At 63.3% G+C, this 14,397-nt stretch overlaps 2 protein-coding genes across 2 annotated transcripts; one reads left to right on the top strand and one right to left on the bottom strand.

The window, feature by feature from the left end:
• Positions 1 to 528: 528 nt before the first annotated feature.
• FNDC11 (fibronectin type III domain containing 11) lies at positions 529 to 3,189 on the bottom strand. The gene has a single exon (XM_036323741.1). It carries the CDS (start codon positions 1,899 to 1,901, stop codon positions 699 to 701), a length of 1,203 nt encoding a protein of 400 aa, XP_036179634.1. The 5' UTR covers positions 1,902 to 3,189; the 3' UTR covers positions 529 to 698.
• A 3,672-nt stretch (positions 3,190 to 6,861) lies between these two features.
• SRMS (src-related kinase lacking C-terminal regulatory tyrosine and N-terminal myristylation sites) lies at positions 6,862 to 14,342 on the top strand. The gene is made up of 8 exons (XM_036322401.1): positions 6,862 to 7,553; positions 10,699 to 10,820; positions 11,329 to 11,495; positions 12,080 to 12,221; positions 12,311 to 12,469; positions 12,944 to 13,125; positions 13,222 to 13,378; positions 13,522 to 14,342. Exons 1-8 carry the CDS (start codon positions 7,192 to 7,194, stop codon positions 13,713 to 13,715), a joined length of 1,485 nt encoding a protein of 494 aa, XP_036178294.1. The 5' UTR covers positions 6,862 to 7,191; the 3' UTR covers positions 13,716 to 14,342.
• The last annotated feature ends 55 nt before the right edge of the window (positions 14,343 to 14,397 follow it).

Raw genomic sequence — 14,397 nt, 5'->3', positions numbered from 1 at the left:
GGCCAATGGGCTGGAGAGAGTACCACCTCCCAAGAGTACTTATGCTGGCCTGTGTGCTGGGGATGCCCCCTGCCAGGCGCCCTTTCCTGGGACCCTCACCCACCTCAGGATGGGGTGCCGATGAACTTCAGCTTCATTTGGGGGAAAGATAAGACTTTTATTGTCATTTAAAAAATAAAATGTCCTTTTGGCCTCAATCTTGATCCTGATAAAGCTGGGGTGAGAGTGATGGGCCATGACTGCCCCTGTGGGGTCTGGGCAGGACCTGGGGGCTTGTCCCCCTGGGGAACCTGGCCTAGGAGGGAGGAAAGGTGGCCAGAGCCTGTGCTGAGGTCACATGGCTGGTTATTGTGACGGGGGCGGGGGGGGGGGGGGAGATGGAGCTGGCGTGGCCGAGCCCCGGGGCAGCTGTCATGCTGGAGGTGACATCCAGGTGCCAGGGCTGGTGCTTCTTGCTCTGGGGCCAGCTGTCCTGGAAGGTCCAGCCTGGGGCCCCCGCCCCCCCCCCCCCGAAAAGGGAGCAGGAGCTGTGGGGCCTGGGGCTCGTGGGAGTGCTTGGGCCAAGTCAGGAGAAATACCCATGTGGCTGCCGCTGCCCTCAGGACGGAAGTAGGTTTGCTTCTTTCATTGTGTGTGTGCGTTTATACTCCTCTTTATTAGTGGATAAATATTAGAAAACCATCTCTCGGAAGCTGCAGTCAGGGGCGGCCCGGCTTGCCCAGCCGACGGGGGGGCGGCCCTTCGGGGGGCCCCGGCTTGGTCTGCAGTGTGAGGCTGTCCCTCCAGGGCTCATAGACCAGCGTGTAGCTCTCTGCCCTCTTGACGGTGAACTTGTAGACACGGTTGGGCAGCAGGTTGTGGACGTCGAAGGTGCAGGCGGCCACGGGGATGATGCCGCGCTGCAAGTACTCCTGCTGTGTCCGTGGGTCCAGCAGCTTGAAGCGCAGTTCGAACTGTTCCGGCATCGCTGGCTGGATGGTGACGAACCAGCGCAGGGTGACCCAGTCCTGGTGGGCCACCGACTCCTTGCGGTCGAACATGACGGGCATCTTGGTGCTGAGCATGAGCCGGATGTGCGGGATCTTGGTGGCGCCAACATCAGACACCAGGCGGTGCTTGATATGCAGACGCCCTGGCACCATCATGGCCAGGAAGTTGTCCATGACGGCCGACAGGTCTGCCAGCCGCTGCTCCACAAGTGCCCAGCCCGCCAGGAAGGGCCGAGGGTCAGGCGACTCGAGCAGGGCATCCAGCTGGGCACGGCCGTGGTCCAGCTGCTCCAGCAGGTCTCCGAGCAGCAGGAGCTGGATCTTGGTCTGCGCGGTGCCCACCTTCTTCATGCGCTGGAACTTCCAGGGGTCGATGAGCTGGAACATGGTGCTGGGAAGCACCAGCGGGTTCTGGTCGCCCAGGGCCAGGTGCTTGGGGAGGATCTCGATGTGGTAGGAGCACTTCCTCAGCAGCTCCATGCGAGCGTGATGGCGCTTCAGCAGGTGGGGGCTCAGGTCGCAGGTCAGGAACTCCCGCAGTGCATTGCGGCGTGCTGTGTAGGTCCTCCAAGCCTCCGGCTCCAGCAGCTGCCGGTCCTCAGCCTCCTCCACCTCCTCCTGGTCCAGGAAGGACTGGGGACTGTCCAGCTTCATCTTGTCCAGGCCCAGGCCTGTCACCTGGAAACTCATTGTCTGGAGGGAGGGGTGGAGGGTGGGCCATGAGCGGGAGCAGTCAGACAGGCCTCTGCTGCCCACCGGGCTCACTTGGGGCTGTTTGTGTGTGTGGGTGATTTCAGGCCCATTAACCCCCACACTGGGCCCTCTATCCTTCCTGGGGGGAGGACCTTGTGGGGAGCACCTTTCTCTAGAAGAGGCTGCCTGGAGGGCCAGGTAGGCAGGCTGCAGAGTCATTAAAAGTAGACATTTAGAGCCTTAGCTGGTTTGGCTCAATGGACAAAGCATCGGTCAGCCTATGGACTGAAGGGTCCTGGGTTCAATTCCAGTCAAGGGCACATGGTGAGGTGGTGGACTCGATCCCCAGTAGGGGGTGTGCAGGAGGCAGCCAATCAGTGATTCTCATCATTGATGGTTCTATCTCTCTTCCTCTTTGAAATCAATAAAAAATATATATATATATTTTTAAAAAGTAGGCATTGAGGGGCAAACATTACGGATGATTGGTTGTGAGGACGCAGGACAGGGCTAAGACCTGGGCTGGGCTCTGGGGCCAGAATGACTTGAGCAGAAACCTCAGCCACTGACCAGCTGTGCGGCCTGGCAAAGGTTTCGGGACCTGTTTGAAATGGGTGACAGTGCTCCTCGGGGCACGGAGACTCAGTGAGGTCCTGTCTGAGCAGCACCGAACTCCCCTTGGGACACCACTGCCCGGCAGACCCTCCACCCCTCACCGCTGGTGCACAGCAGAGGGCCAGGCTCACCCCAGGACAGTCCAGTTGGGGACCAGGGCCAGCTGGGAGGCTGGCCCAGCTGAGGAATAGCCGGCTGGTTCCCAGTTCCCGAGCCCTGTGTCCCGGGCCTCCAGGGCCTTAAAGAGCCACGACTCCCTAGGAAAGGCCCAAAGGCTGAGGCCCTGTCACTCCCTCCTACAGGTGGACTCTCACTCCAGGTGCAAAGCTAGTCATGGACCCCACAGCCTGAAGCTCCTTTGGGGCCACGACCCCCCTCCCCCACCAGGTTTCCAGCTCTGGGTGTCAGGGCGCCCCACAGCTGGATGCAGCCACAGTGAGGCAGACCACTCCTGCAAGCTGGGGCTCCTGGGAGAAGGAGCCAACATTCCCGGCTGCTGTCCCAGGTCCCAGCCACCCCCAGGGCCCCGGCCTGCACCTGGGAAGCTCGGGTTGTCCCACACCCAAGGGTTGGGTGAGTTACAGGGAGGCCCAGTAGATCCAGTGACTTGCCCAAGAACCCACCAAGTGGCAGGGTAAGGCTGGGGCAGGCTGCCTCCTCCCCAAAGGTCCTTGCCCTTCCTGGAGCAGAGGAGCCACAAGAGGCCTGGGCACAACAGAGAGGCTATGGGGGTGAGGTGCCAGCCGAGCCCAGGATCCCAGGATTTATGGCCTAAGTCCTGCTCTGGCCTCTGGAGGGAACTCTTGCCCCTGGATCTGGCTGCGGGTCAAGTCTCCCAGGTGGAAAACCACAGATGGGTTGGTGTAAACTCCCAGGAGGGGTCGCTTGGAGTCCTGGCCTTCTCGACTCTGACTCCACCCGTTCCTGCTCCCCGAAGCCACCCCCCCAACCCGCCCGCCCACCTTCCAGAGACCTACCCCCACCTCCGCGCCTCCCCACGTCCCCTGCATGCCCCACCCCAGGCCCTCCCCCAGCCCCGCGCGCCCACTTGCCCTGCCTCCCGGAGCTCCGTGCGGCTGACTGTGCGCAGAGCGGGGGCGTCCAGTTTCGCACCCGTGGCAACCAGCGGTTGCCATGGAGATCTTGAGTCTTTGTGACGCCCGCGGCGCCCGGGAGTGGGGGCGGGGTGGGGGAACCCAGGCTTAGAGGGGAGACCCGTTCCCTGCGTTCCCAGACTTGTCTGCTGCGGGAGGACGGTCCCAGGACCCCGACCCAAGGAACCGCTGGCCTCTCCCCGGCTCCGCCCTGCCGGCTCGGAGGAACTGTCCATGGGCTTTGCTCTCTCCGCTGGGACCCACCGGGAGCCGCCGCGGAGTGCGGGAGCCAGGCCGCAGTCGGTGCCTTCAGGCTGGCGGTCCCTGAGTCACCGCCCGGCACAGGGCTCCCTGAGCGGGGCTTCTGGCGGGACCTGCAGCCTGCGGGTGGTTCTGAGGGGGGCTCCTGCTGCCTCCCTGGCTGAGCGCCGCTCAGGGAACCCCTCATTGGAGCTGCCCAGAGTCGGGGCCATGGGCACTGGCAGGTGGGCAATACTGGTCTCCCTGGTGAAGGTGCTGCCCGTTTCCTCTCCCACGCTGGGGCCCCATCTAGGTCTGGACAAATGGGGTCGCCACAGCTCCCGGCGCCCCTCAGAGGTATTCTCAGCCTCTGGAGCCCCACCTTCAGGGGCCAGCTGGGCTCAGGGCCTCTGGGATCCCTCAGCCAGCCGGGCTGTCCCACCCGGAGTGGTAGGTCTGACTCCCTAAGACACCCCTTGCCCCCCTTGGGGAGGCTGAAGAGGCAAGGACACCCCAAGCCATGCTTGTCTGCTCCTCCTGGGAGGTCAGTGGTGGGGCCCCCTTCCAAGATAGAATGTCTGCCTGAGTGCCCTCCCAGTCTGTTTTGTGCCAGAGCCTGCCCACTGCACCCCTCCCCGCTGGAGGAGTCCCCCTGGCTAGCTGCCTATCAGCCCTTCTCAGGCCCAGGCCTGGGGGGCACCAGAGGTGGAGCCCGAGGAGGGTGTGTTGGGGCCTGGCCTGCCCTCCTTATCTGCCCTGGGCCCTGACTCACTATGGGAGCTGCTGTTATTCCGGGATCCGAGGGGCTGAGTGGTTTGGAAAGGGGGTGCCGTCTGAAGGTTGAGGGAGAAAGAGGGGCGCACAGCAGCCCCGCCCCTGGCCGCTTTGGCTCCGCCCCTTCTGTGTCTTGTTCCTAAGCTAATTTTTTACAATTAAATGTTGAATTTGAGATCATTGTAAATCACACCCAGTTGTAAGATGTAACAGAGGCACCATGAACCCACTGCCCATTTCCTGCAGAAGCTGTGTCAGACCAAGCAGCGTGGTCCCAGAGGGACCCGGCCTGCCCCGCGCCCTGGCGGCCTCTCTCTGTGGAGCCCAGCAGGCCGTGTGCAGCCTGGCTGGTCCTTCCTCTGTGAGTGCCGCTCCAAGGCATCTGTGCTCTCTCTCGCCCAACTCTGCGGTCACCGGGCCGTGCTGCCCTTGGCAGAGCGACCCTGGGCCCTGAGGTGGGGAGCCTGGTGGTCTCCAGGTCACAGCCCTGGGGAGGGGAGTGCACCCGAGCGCGGACACCCCCATCGTGTGTCCTCCACACACATGAGCCCGTTGGGTGGTGGCTCCTCAGCCTGCATGCCGGAGGCCCCTGCTCCCCACGTCACTGGGAGCTCAGTGTTCTTACAGATGGGAAATCAAGGCACAGGGAGGTCAGCACCTTGCCCACGGCTAGTGAGTCTGAACAGGATTTGAACCCTTCATCTGACCACATCCAGAGTTGTGGAAGCCTCCGCTCTCATGCCCACCACCCACCCCACCCAGCACGGCCGCTCCTTAGGGTGACGGTGGAGCCAGAGGGCCAGCCTGGTGGAGGGCCCGTGGCAGGCTGCGGCGGCCAGCGGTACTCCTGGCAGAGCCTGGGCCAACGAGGAGGAGCCTCTTGCCCTCGTCACTGGGGGAGACTGAGAAGGGCCAGAGTTCTTCACGAGCTGGGAGGGGTGCCCACTTCCAAGCACAGGTTCCTGCTAGAAAAATGTCTCTGCTCCGACCTTGAGGAGGATGGACAGGATCTGTTTTCCTTGCCAGTAGGAGGAAGACCTCAGCCCATCATGGGGGTCTCTGGGCTTTTTGGGGGGCTAACAGGAGGCCTGGGACCAGGCGTGGGAGCTAGTCCAGAGGCCCAAGGCGGGCCCTCCCTGCCTGCCCTGCGCCCGGAGGAATGTGCTGTCCCAGAGGCCCTGCAGCTCTGGGGGCGGCGTGTCTTAGGAGGACGTGTCCGGGTTCTGAGTGCTTGACCCGAGCATGGTCAGCACGAGTGGGGACCTGGCCTGAGGAGGCCCTGTGGCTGCAGGTCAGAGGCCTGGCTTCCGAGGAGGAGGAGCCATGTATCTGGACTGAGGGAAATGCACCCACAAATCCCAGGCCTGCACTCAGGGGAGCAGGTGGTGGCGGGACTGCAGGCTCTTCCAGGCTCCCCCCTCCCAAGTATGTGTGTATAAATATTTCTTCTCGCCCTGACCGGTTTGGCTCAGTGGATAGAGCATCGGCCTGCGGACTGAAGGGTCCCAGGTTTGATTCTGGTCAAGGGCATGTACCTGGATTGCGGGCACATCCCCAGTAGGGAGTGTGCAGGGGGCAGCTGATCGATGTTTCTCTCTCATCGATGTTTCTAACTCTCTATCCCTCTCCCTTCCTCTCTGTAAAAAATCAATAAAATATATATTTTTAAAAATATCTTCTTCTCACACCCCCAACAGGATGAGTCTCAGGTGCCCGGAGCTGCCCCTGGGCCCTTGCCCCTTCAGAGCAGTGTGGCTGCCACACCAGTTTGTGACTGTAGAGCTGCTGCCCAGGTGCGTGGCGGGGCCTCCAGGTGCAATGCAGAGAAAAGGGTCGGCTGCCTCTCGGGGGCCAGTTGGACAATCGTCACACCTGTTTATTGGGACCATTCACCACAGAAAGCAAACTTTTGGCCAGTTTTGCTCAATGGGAAGCGTGTCGGCCTGCAGACTGAAGGGCCCAGGTTTGATTCCGGTCAAGGGCATGTACCTGGGTTGCGGGCTCAGTCCCCAGTGTAGGGCGGGCAGGAGGCAGCCGATTCATGATTCTCATCAGTGATGTTTCTATCTCTCCTTCTCCCTTCCTCTCTGAAATCAATAAAAATATATTTTAAAAAAGAGAAAGCAAACTTTTGGGTGTACATAGAGTTCAGGGAGAGGAAGGAGGGTTTGCAGCCATCAGAAGAGAGATGTGGCCTCAATAATGACCCTGGGTGGAGGGAGACACACGTGGAGAGAGAGCAGGCCACCTGGCTGGAATCCCACCCACCACAGACCCTGCCCACAGCCCCAGACCCCAGAATCTGACGGCTGGGGCTTGCTTTCCCCACCCAACTCAGAAGCACAGGCCGAGTTTGCTTCATCGAGCAGGAGGGCCTGGCCATACACCAGACTCATCCCCACCCCCTCTGTGCCACGGGGTTCATATCCTTCATATTCTTCGCAGAGCAGCATCGCTCCATCCTGCCTGGGCCTGGGGGAGGGACAGAAGGGAGGAGGGGCGGGGCTGCCCCCACCCCGGCCCCACCCCCCAGGCTGGTCTGAACACCAGCCTAGAGGCAGGCAGGGGGCTGTGTAAGCCTGCTCCTGCTTGTGGGGTGTGGGGGCCCGCTGCAGTGACCTGCTACACCACACCTCACACCAGCCAGGACGAACGCAGCAAGGCTCCGAGGCTCCAGGCTCCGACACTCGCCTTCCCACCAGCTCTTCCAGTTTCTCCTTTTCCGGACGTCCCCTTCCCTGCAGGGCCTGGGCGGCGTGGGGAACAGGTTCAGAACACCCTGGAACATGGAGCCCTTCCTCAGGAAGCGGCTGGCCTTCCTGTCCTTCTTCTGGAACAAGATCTGGCCAGCAGGTGCCCAGGACCACAGCATCCCCTGCTTCCCCGACCCGGGTGCCGACCCGGAGCTGGAGCCCCCTGCCGCTGTGCTTGGCAGCCCCCCAGCGCCTGGGCAGTTCTTCAGGGCGCTGTGTGACTTCACGGCACGGTATGCGGATGAGCTGAGTGTCAGCCGTGGGGACAGGCTCTACGCCCTCAAGGAGGAGGGCGACTACATCTTTGCCCGTCGGCTCTCGGGCCAGCCCAGTGTGGGGCTTGTGCCCCTCGCCTATGTGGCCAAGGCCACCGCTGAGAGGCTCGCAGACCAACCGTGAGTACCGCCTGCTCTGGGAGTCAGGAAGCGGTGGCTGAGGCTGGGAGGCCATCTGGGAGTCTGGGATCGTTGTGGGGTCACTCATGCACTCAGCAGCGGGCTCCTCCAGGCGCTGCTGCACAGCAGTGAGCACAGAGCCTGGGACACAGACAGCAGTGACGGCCTGGCAGGTGGGGCTGGGCGGCGTGTGTGCCTGCTCCTGGCCGGCCACACTGGGACTCTGTCCGGCTGGCTAGGTGCCCTCTTGCTCTCACACAGGGACTCAGTCCTGGAGGCAGCATCGAGGAGGCTCTCGTTCTGCAGGCTGGCTAAGTAGTCACTGCTTGGGGGCAGGGGCGAGGGGCTGGGGCGAGACGCCATAGCCTCTGCTTCCTAGAGCTCCCAGTGAGGGCCCGAGTGTGCAGAGGCCATCGGAGTCCTCTTGTGCTCTGAGGGTGTGGTAAGGTGGTGACGGGGGTGGGGGTGGTACATATCAGAGGTGCATTCCCCTGCCCCTCACTCCTGCACAGTCACCAGCCCTTCCACCTGCACTGGGCCAGCTATGGGGCAGACATGACCTGGCCTTTGGGATTGCTCCAAGAAAGGCCTGTGTGGGCAGCGGGCCCAGGTAGGGGAGCCCAACCATTCCCCCCAGAGCCTGAGCCCCGACGCAGGGCCAGTCCCCAGGCAGGAATATCTGCTTGTTGGCATGACAGCCTGTCACCATGGAAGGAAGAAGAAGCGGGGAGGGCTCTCCAGGCAGGTTCCTCGGGGAGGTCACCTCCAGCTCAAGCTCCAGGTCCAAGGACAGGTGGTCTCCTGGGGCAGCTGTGTGCCAGCTCTGAACAGGGCCTTGCCATCTGGCAGTGGGCACGGTCCATAGGCCTCAAGCATTCCACCCAAACCCAGGATGTGAGCCTGACCCATCTTTCCGCCGAATGCAGTGGTGACCGTGGCAATCTCAGGTGTCTGAACGGACGGGGCATTGGCTCGCGGACACTCGGGCAGAGTCTCTCCTCTCAGCCAGCATGCGTGGAGGTGGCATGCTGGGTGAGAACAGGCTGCCTGCTTTGCTGAGCAGACCTCACCTCGATGTGGGTCCCGCACCCACTGGGCCAGGCCTGAGCCCTGGACGTGTCCTTGCCGACCAGCCTAGGGTCTCAGCCTCAGTCAGGCCACTGCCAGCTCCTGGGAGAAGCCTGAGTCACAGGAAGGTGCCTCCTGGCCCCCACCCCACGCCTGGGACCAAACAGGCACTCCGATGGGGAGTTACCCACAGTCACTCCAGGTGTGGAGGACAAAGCCAGAGCTGCTCCGGAAAAGGCTGGCAGGGCTGTGGGGAGGGGAGGGGTTGCCAAGAGGAAGAGCTAATGACTATTTGCCTGGGCTGGAGATGAAAGGGCTGACCACACTCCCAGGGTCATTAGCCCCAGACACCTGTCCCTGGGCCAGACCGGCTGGGTGGGCTGGGCCCCTCAACCCCCACAGTGAGGCCTCATTGCTTCCAAGCTGCTGAGGGCTCCCCTACAATCTTATGTCGTCCATGGCCCCACGCCCCAGGGAGGGACCCGGAGGACATCCCTGCAGCCCAGGTCTCAGCTCCCTCCCCAGGCCTGGGGCCGCAGGGAGGCCAGGCTGGGAGCCTCTGGCTCTCCTTGTCCCCCAGGGCCCTGCTGTCCTGGGGAGGCCTGCTGAGAGCCTTCACACCTGAGATGTTCTCCCCGCCAGCAGGCCAGCAGGCCCAGAGGCAGAGCCTGTGTGGACGGAGCCTGGCCGCCTCAGAGCTCCCCAGTCAATGTGTCCCTGAGCTCGCGGCCCCACCAGGTATTGTCTCTGGGGACCCATGTAAGGTCCACGGGTCCCCCACCCTTCCCTACCGCCCTGTCTGCTGATTCTATCTCCCAGTGTTTCCCAGACCTCTGCCTCTCCACCCACTCGCACCCACTTCTTCTGCCTCCAATTTTCCCTCCAGCCCAGGCCAGCCCCACGGCCCTGGCCACATTGGTTCCCAGCCCCTCTCCATAGCTCCCCAGGTGGGTGCAGGTTTGTCTCTGCCCCCTCCTGCCAGGCCCTGCCCTTGCCCCTGCCTCCAGCAGTACCCACCTGCACATCTATGTTCACCTGGTCCCCTCTCTGGGGGGCACCCCCACCTTGTGCTGTCTCGCTCTGAGTCATACTTTGGGCCCCCAGGTGGTCTGAGAGCCAGTACCTCTGCTGTCCCTCAGGGTGGATGAGGGGCTGTGCTCACTGGGCTGTCCCTGGACATAAGTGGTCCCCTTGGGGGGCAGGCCTCCTGCCGCTGGGTTTCCAGGGACCCTAGGTATGGGGAGGCTCCCAGGAGGGAAGCTAACTCAGGAGTGAGGTTCCCCAACCTGGGCCTTGGGGAATAGACACAGGTGATGGGGTGGGCCAGCAGCCTCACCAGGCCTGATTCTTGGTAGAGTGCTGACCCAGATGGAGAGTCAGATGAGGAAGCCCCAAGCAGGCCCGCCCCACCACTCTCTCAGGTGTGGGGGTTTCTGGTATCTGGGCCAGGGGCTCGGGCTGGTCTGTGCTGGGCAGGGTTCCTCAGAGGTGGACGCTCAATGCTTTGAGCCTCCCAGGTCTCCCAGCCTCCCCTGACCACCTGCCCAGCCAGGCTCAGGCCACCTCCTTGAGGGCCTTCCCAGCTGCTCCAGCATTGAGGCTGCTTCTCCCACCCACCTATGACCTCCTGAGGCATGTGGGCCATGCCCAGCCAGGCGGCACCCCTGGTTCTCCAGGCCACACCTGCAGCCCCGCCCACACACCTGAGCTTCATCAGGGTGCCCTGGCTCCCAGTGGACCCCTTCCCTCTCAGGGCTCAGTTGTCTTGAGTTTGACAGGTTTGGTCTATGGCCAGGCTGTTAGCCTGTGGCCAGGGCTGTGGTCACTTTATGAGCAGGACTAACGGGAATCCGTGGCTAAGGTGAGTGGACAGTCTACATGGCATGGGTCACTGCGGGTGGCTGTCAGTCCAAGCCAGCCCCAGCGGTTCGCCTGTCCAGTCCCTGATGACTTGGGAGGCTGAGCACTGGGGGCCGGGGCTGGGGGCACAGAGTGGGCACCTGGGGCCTCTGGCCAGTGTGGGGCTAGGCGCCTGGGGCTGGGCCTGCCTAGTGACCGATGCACCCACCCTTTGCAGCTGGTACTTCAGTGGCATCAGCCGCACCCAGGCCCAGCAGCTGCTCCTGTCCCCAGCCAACGTGCCCGGCGCCTTCCTCATCCGGCCCAGTGAGAGCAGCCAGGGCGACTATTCGCTGTCAGGTACAAGGGCCCCTCATGCCTCTGTCCCTCTGAGGCACCCTGGGAAGCTGTGCCAAGGTAGAACACTCTTTTTTATTGTTGAAAATATTATATCTGTCTCCTTTTTCCGCGATTGACCTCCCCCCGCCACTCCCGCCCCCCAGGACAAGCCCCCACTGCCCCAGTGTCCGTGTCCATTGGTTATGCTCAAATGCATGCATGGGTCCTTTGGTTGCTCTCTTATGAGAACACTCTTGACCTCAGAGTCCTCACTTGTGCCCAGCCCCACCTAGGGCCTGACAGCGCCTACTGCGGGTCACTTCATGTTTGTCCACGGCCTCCTCAGGAGCTCACCGCCTTCATTCCCCTGGCGCCGCTCTGCACCCTGTCTGTTCCTCTGCCTGTAGCTACCCACACTCCCCCTCCCCCACAAGGCTCCGGCCGCCTTGGCTCCCCAGAGGGTGGTGGCAGTCTCCTGGTGGTAGTGGTGGAGGGTCTGGACACAGCCTCCATCTCTGCACCTTCCCAGTCCGGGCCCAGGCCAAAGTCCGCCACTACCGCATCTCCACGGCGGCTGACGGCAGCTTCTACCTGCAGAAGGGCCATCTCTTCCCCAGCCTGGGGGAGCTGCTCACCTATTACAAAGCCAACTGGAAGCTGATCCAGAACCCGCTACTGCAGCCCTGTGTGTCCCAGGTGGGCCTAACCCTGCCCTGCTCCTGCCCGGCCTTGCTGGGCCTCGCATATTGCCAGAGGGCCAGCAGGGGATCTGATGAGGCCCAGGAGCCCACACTTGGTGAACCTCCACACTCTGGTGGGGGCTCTGCTCAGGAGTGGGGTCTGCTCTCCTCCGAGAGCCCTGGCCGGGAGTATGCCAGGCTCTGCAGGCAGCAGTGAGGAGGGCAGGGGGGCTGGGGGCACATGGGGAGGCTCCCGCAGCAGCTCCAGGCCCAGGGCAGAAGCTGTGGGAGGAGATGCTAATCCTGAGGACCTGCCCCAGGAGCCGCCCCTGAGCTGGGGCTGCAGTTCTCCACCACGGTCCCAGCGCGGCCGTTTGCCGAGGGGCCGAAATGATAGCCTGAGGGGCAGTGATGAGTGTTTGTGGACAGTGGTCCTTCTTCAGCAAATGGTGCCCAGCCTCAGGGAGGTCAGCACCTGGCACCCCTTGCTCCACCCAGAGCCAGCATTGAGCACGTGCTGGGGGGAGGCCTGGTCCCTGGAGAAGCTGCCGCTCTGACAGGGCCACACACAGAGGCCCTGAATGCCCCTCACCCCCACAGAAGCCCCCGGAGCAGGATGAGTGGGAGCGGCCGCGCTCTGAGTTCACCCTTCGGAGGAAGCTGGGCAAAGGCTACTTCGGGGAGGTGTGGGAAGGCCTGTGGCTCGGCTCCGTGCCCGTGGCCATCAAGGTCATCAAATCAGGTGGGTGAGGCCCTGCCACCCCTGACCCCGGAGCCCGGGGCAGCCGCGGGTGATGTGGACGGGCCCTGGAGCTGCACCCTCTCCAGCAGCCAACATGAAACTTGCTGACCTCGCCCAAGAGATCCAGACCCTGAAAAGCCTGCGGCACGCGCGGCTCATCCAGCTGCACGCCGTGTGCTCCGCTGGCGAGCCCGTGTACATCGTCACCGAGCTCATGCGCAAGGGCAACCTGCAGGCCTTCCTGGGCAGTGAGTGCACCCCTACTGGCCCGCCTGTCTGTGGGCAGCATGACCTTCGGGCCAGGACAGCGACCCCTGCTGCCTTCTGGCACAGGCCTTTGAAAGGCTCCAGGCCTTGTTGGTGGCTGGATTTTCTAAGACTCAGAGGGCTGTGGGGGGCTGGGGCCAACAGTGAGCTCAGGGCCCTTGGCCTGAGCCAGCCTGGGCCTAGTGGAGAGAAAGTCAGGGCATTGGGTTCCAGGCTGGGCAGAGTGCAGGTGGGGAGTGGTCCATCTTTGTCACCGGCCCCTGAACAAGGTCAGGATGGACCCCGTCCAGCGCCCCTCCCCACTTTGGTCCTTCTCTGTCTCTGTTGGGGACTCAGGCTGGTTGCCAAGGAACAGCTTGCCCCGCATGGTCACTGCAGCCGCACAGGCCCACCCCTCTCAGATGAGGAAACTGAGGCACAGAGGGCAGTGGCCTGAGTGTCGGCTGCCCCTGCAGACCCCGAAGGCCGTGCCCTGAACCCTCCAGCCCTGCTGGGCTTTGCCTGCCAGGTGGCCGAGGGCATGCGCTACCTGGAGGAGCGGCGCATCGTGCATCGAGACCTGGCCGCCAGGAATGTGCTCGTGGACGACGACCTGGCCTGCAAAGTGGCCGACTTTGGCCTGGCCCGGCTGCTCAAGGTCAGTGCGGGCTGGGGCTGCCGGCCCCGCAGGCGGTGGAGCCAGGGGAGCGGAGGGCGCCACCTCACCCATCTCACCACGGCGTCCCCTCACCAGGATGACATCTACTCGCCAAGCAGCGGCTCCAAGGTCCCCGTCAAGTGGACAGCACCCGAGGCCGCCCACTACCGCGTGTACTCCCCGAAGTCGGACGTCTGGTCCTTTGGGGTGCTGCTCTATGAAGTGTTCTCTTATGGCCAGTGTCCCTACGAAGGTGGGCCTCCAGGCAGCCGAAGGAGGGCGCACCCTGCCCTGTGGGTTGCTCCCCTCAGCAGGGGCACATGGCCACGAGGCTGCCCATGGAACAGGGTCTGGGGAAGGCTGGGGGCTGGATCCACGGTGACTCCTCCTCCCCAGGAATGAGCAACCACGAGACGCTGCAGCAGATCGAGAGAGGGTACCGGCTTCCGCGCCCGGCCGCCTGCCCCGCCGAGGCCTACGTGCTCATGCTGGCGTGCTGGAAAGGCAGCCCGGAGGAGCGGCCGGCCTTTGCCATGCTGCAGGCGGCGCTGGGCACCCTCCACAGGTGCCTCCACCCCACCCTCACATGACCTGGGCGCTGCCGGGGCTGGGCTGCTCCCTGGGCCTCTCTTCAGGACAATGTTCGCCTCAGCTCATACAGGGTGCCGGACCTACAGCCCTCAGAGCCCCTGGCTGTGGGCCTCAGTGCTGACACACACAGGTGTGCATACACAGGCCAACATACAAAAACATGCACTTGGAGAGCAGAGGGGCTGGCGTCCTCTGCCCGGCGTGGCCATGTCCCTGGCATGGGCAGGACCCTGAGAGAAGGCCTGTCGAGCTGGGTTTACTCCCCCTCAGGGTGACTGGGGGAGAAGCTCTGAGCCGGCTGAGGTCCCTCCCGCCTGGGACCCCCTCCCAGGGTCAAGAGCAGCAGGTGGGGCTTCCCAATTTTCCCCAGAGTTCCGCCAGGGCCTTGTTGAAGGGGCTGGTGTGGGGCTCCCGGGCCGGCCCCAGGCTCTGGGCACGTGGGATGCAGCACCGCCTGCACATGCACGCCTCTGCCTGTGTGCAGCCCCTGTGTGTGCAGGGAGGCAGCCCTCAATAAACATGTGTGCACTAAGTCAGCAGCACAGACGTGCGTCACCACAGGCCTCAGCCCCAGCCAGAGCAGAGCTGGTGCGTCATGATGGAGGAGAGCTGGCCCCTGTGTCCCAGCCCCCATCCCGGGCAGCCAGAGGCAGATGATCCCCTGACGCCCTGCAGGAGCTG

Source organism: Myotis myotis, unplaced genomic scaffold, assembly GCF_014108235.1.
Source record: "Myotis myotis isolate mMyoMyo1 unplaced genomic scaffold, mMyoMyo1.p scaffold_m19_p_9, whole genome shotgun sequence".
In the NCBI taxonomy this organism is placed as follows: Eukaryota; Metazoa; Chordata; class Mammalia; order Chiroptera; family Vespertilionidae; genus Myotis; species Myotis myotis.
The sequence above is the reverse complement of the archived record's forward strand: the minus strand, read 5'-3'. Positions and strand labels throughout refer to the sequence as shown.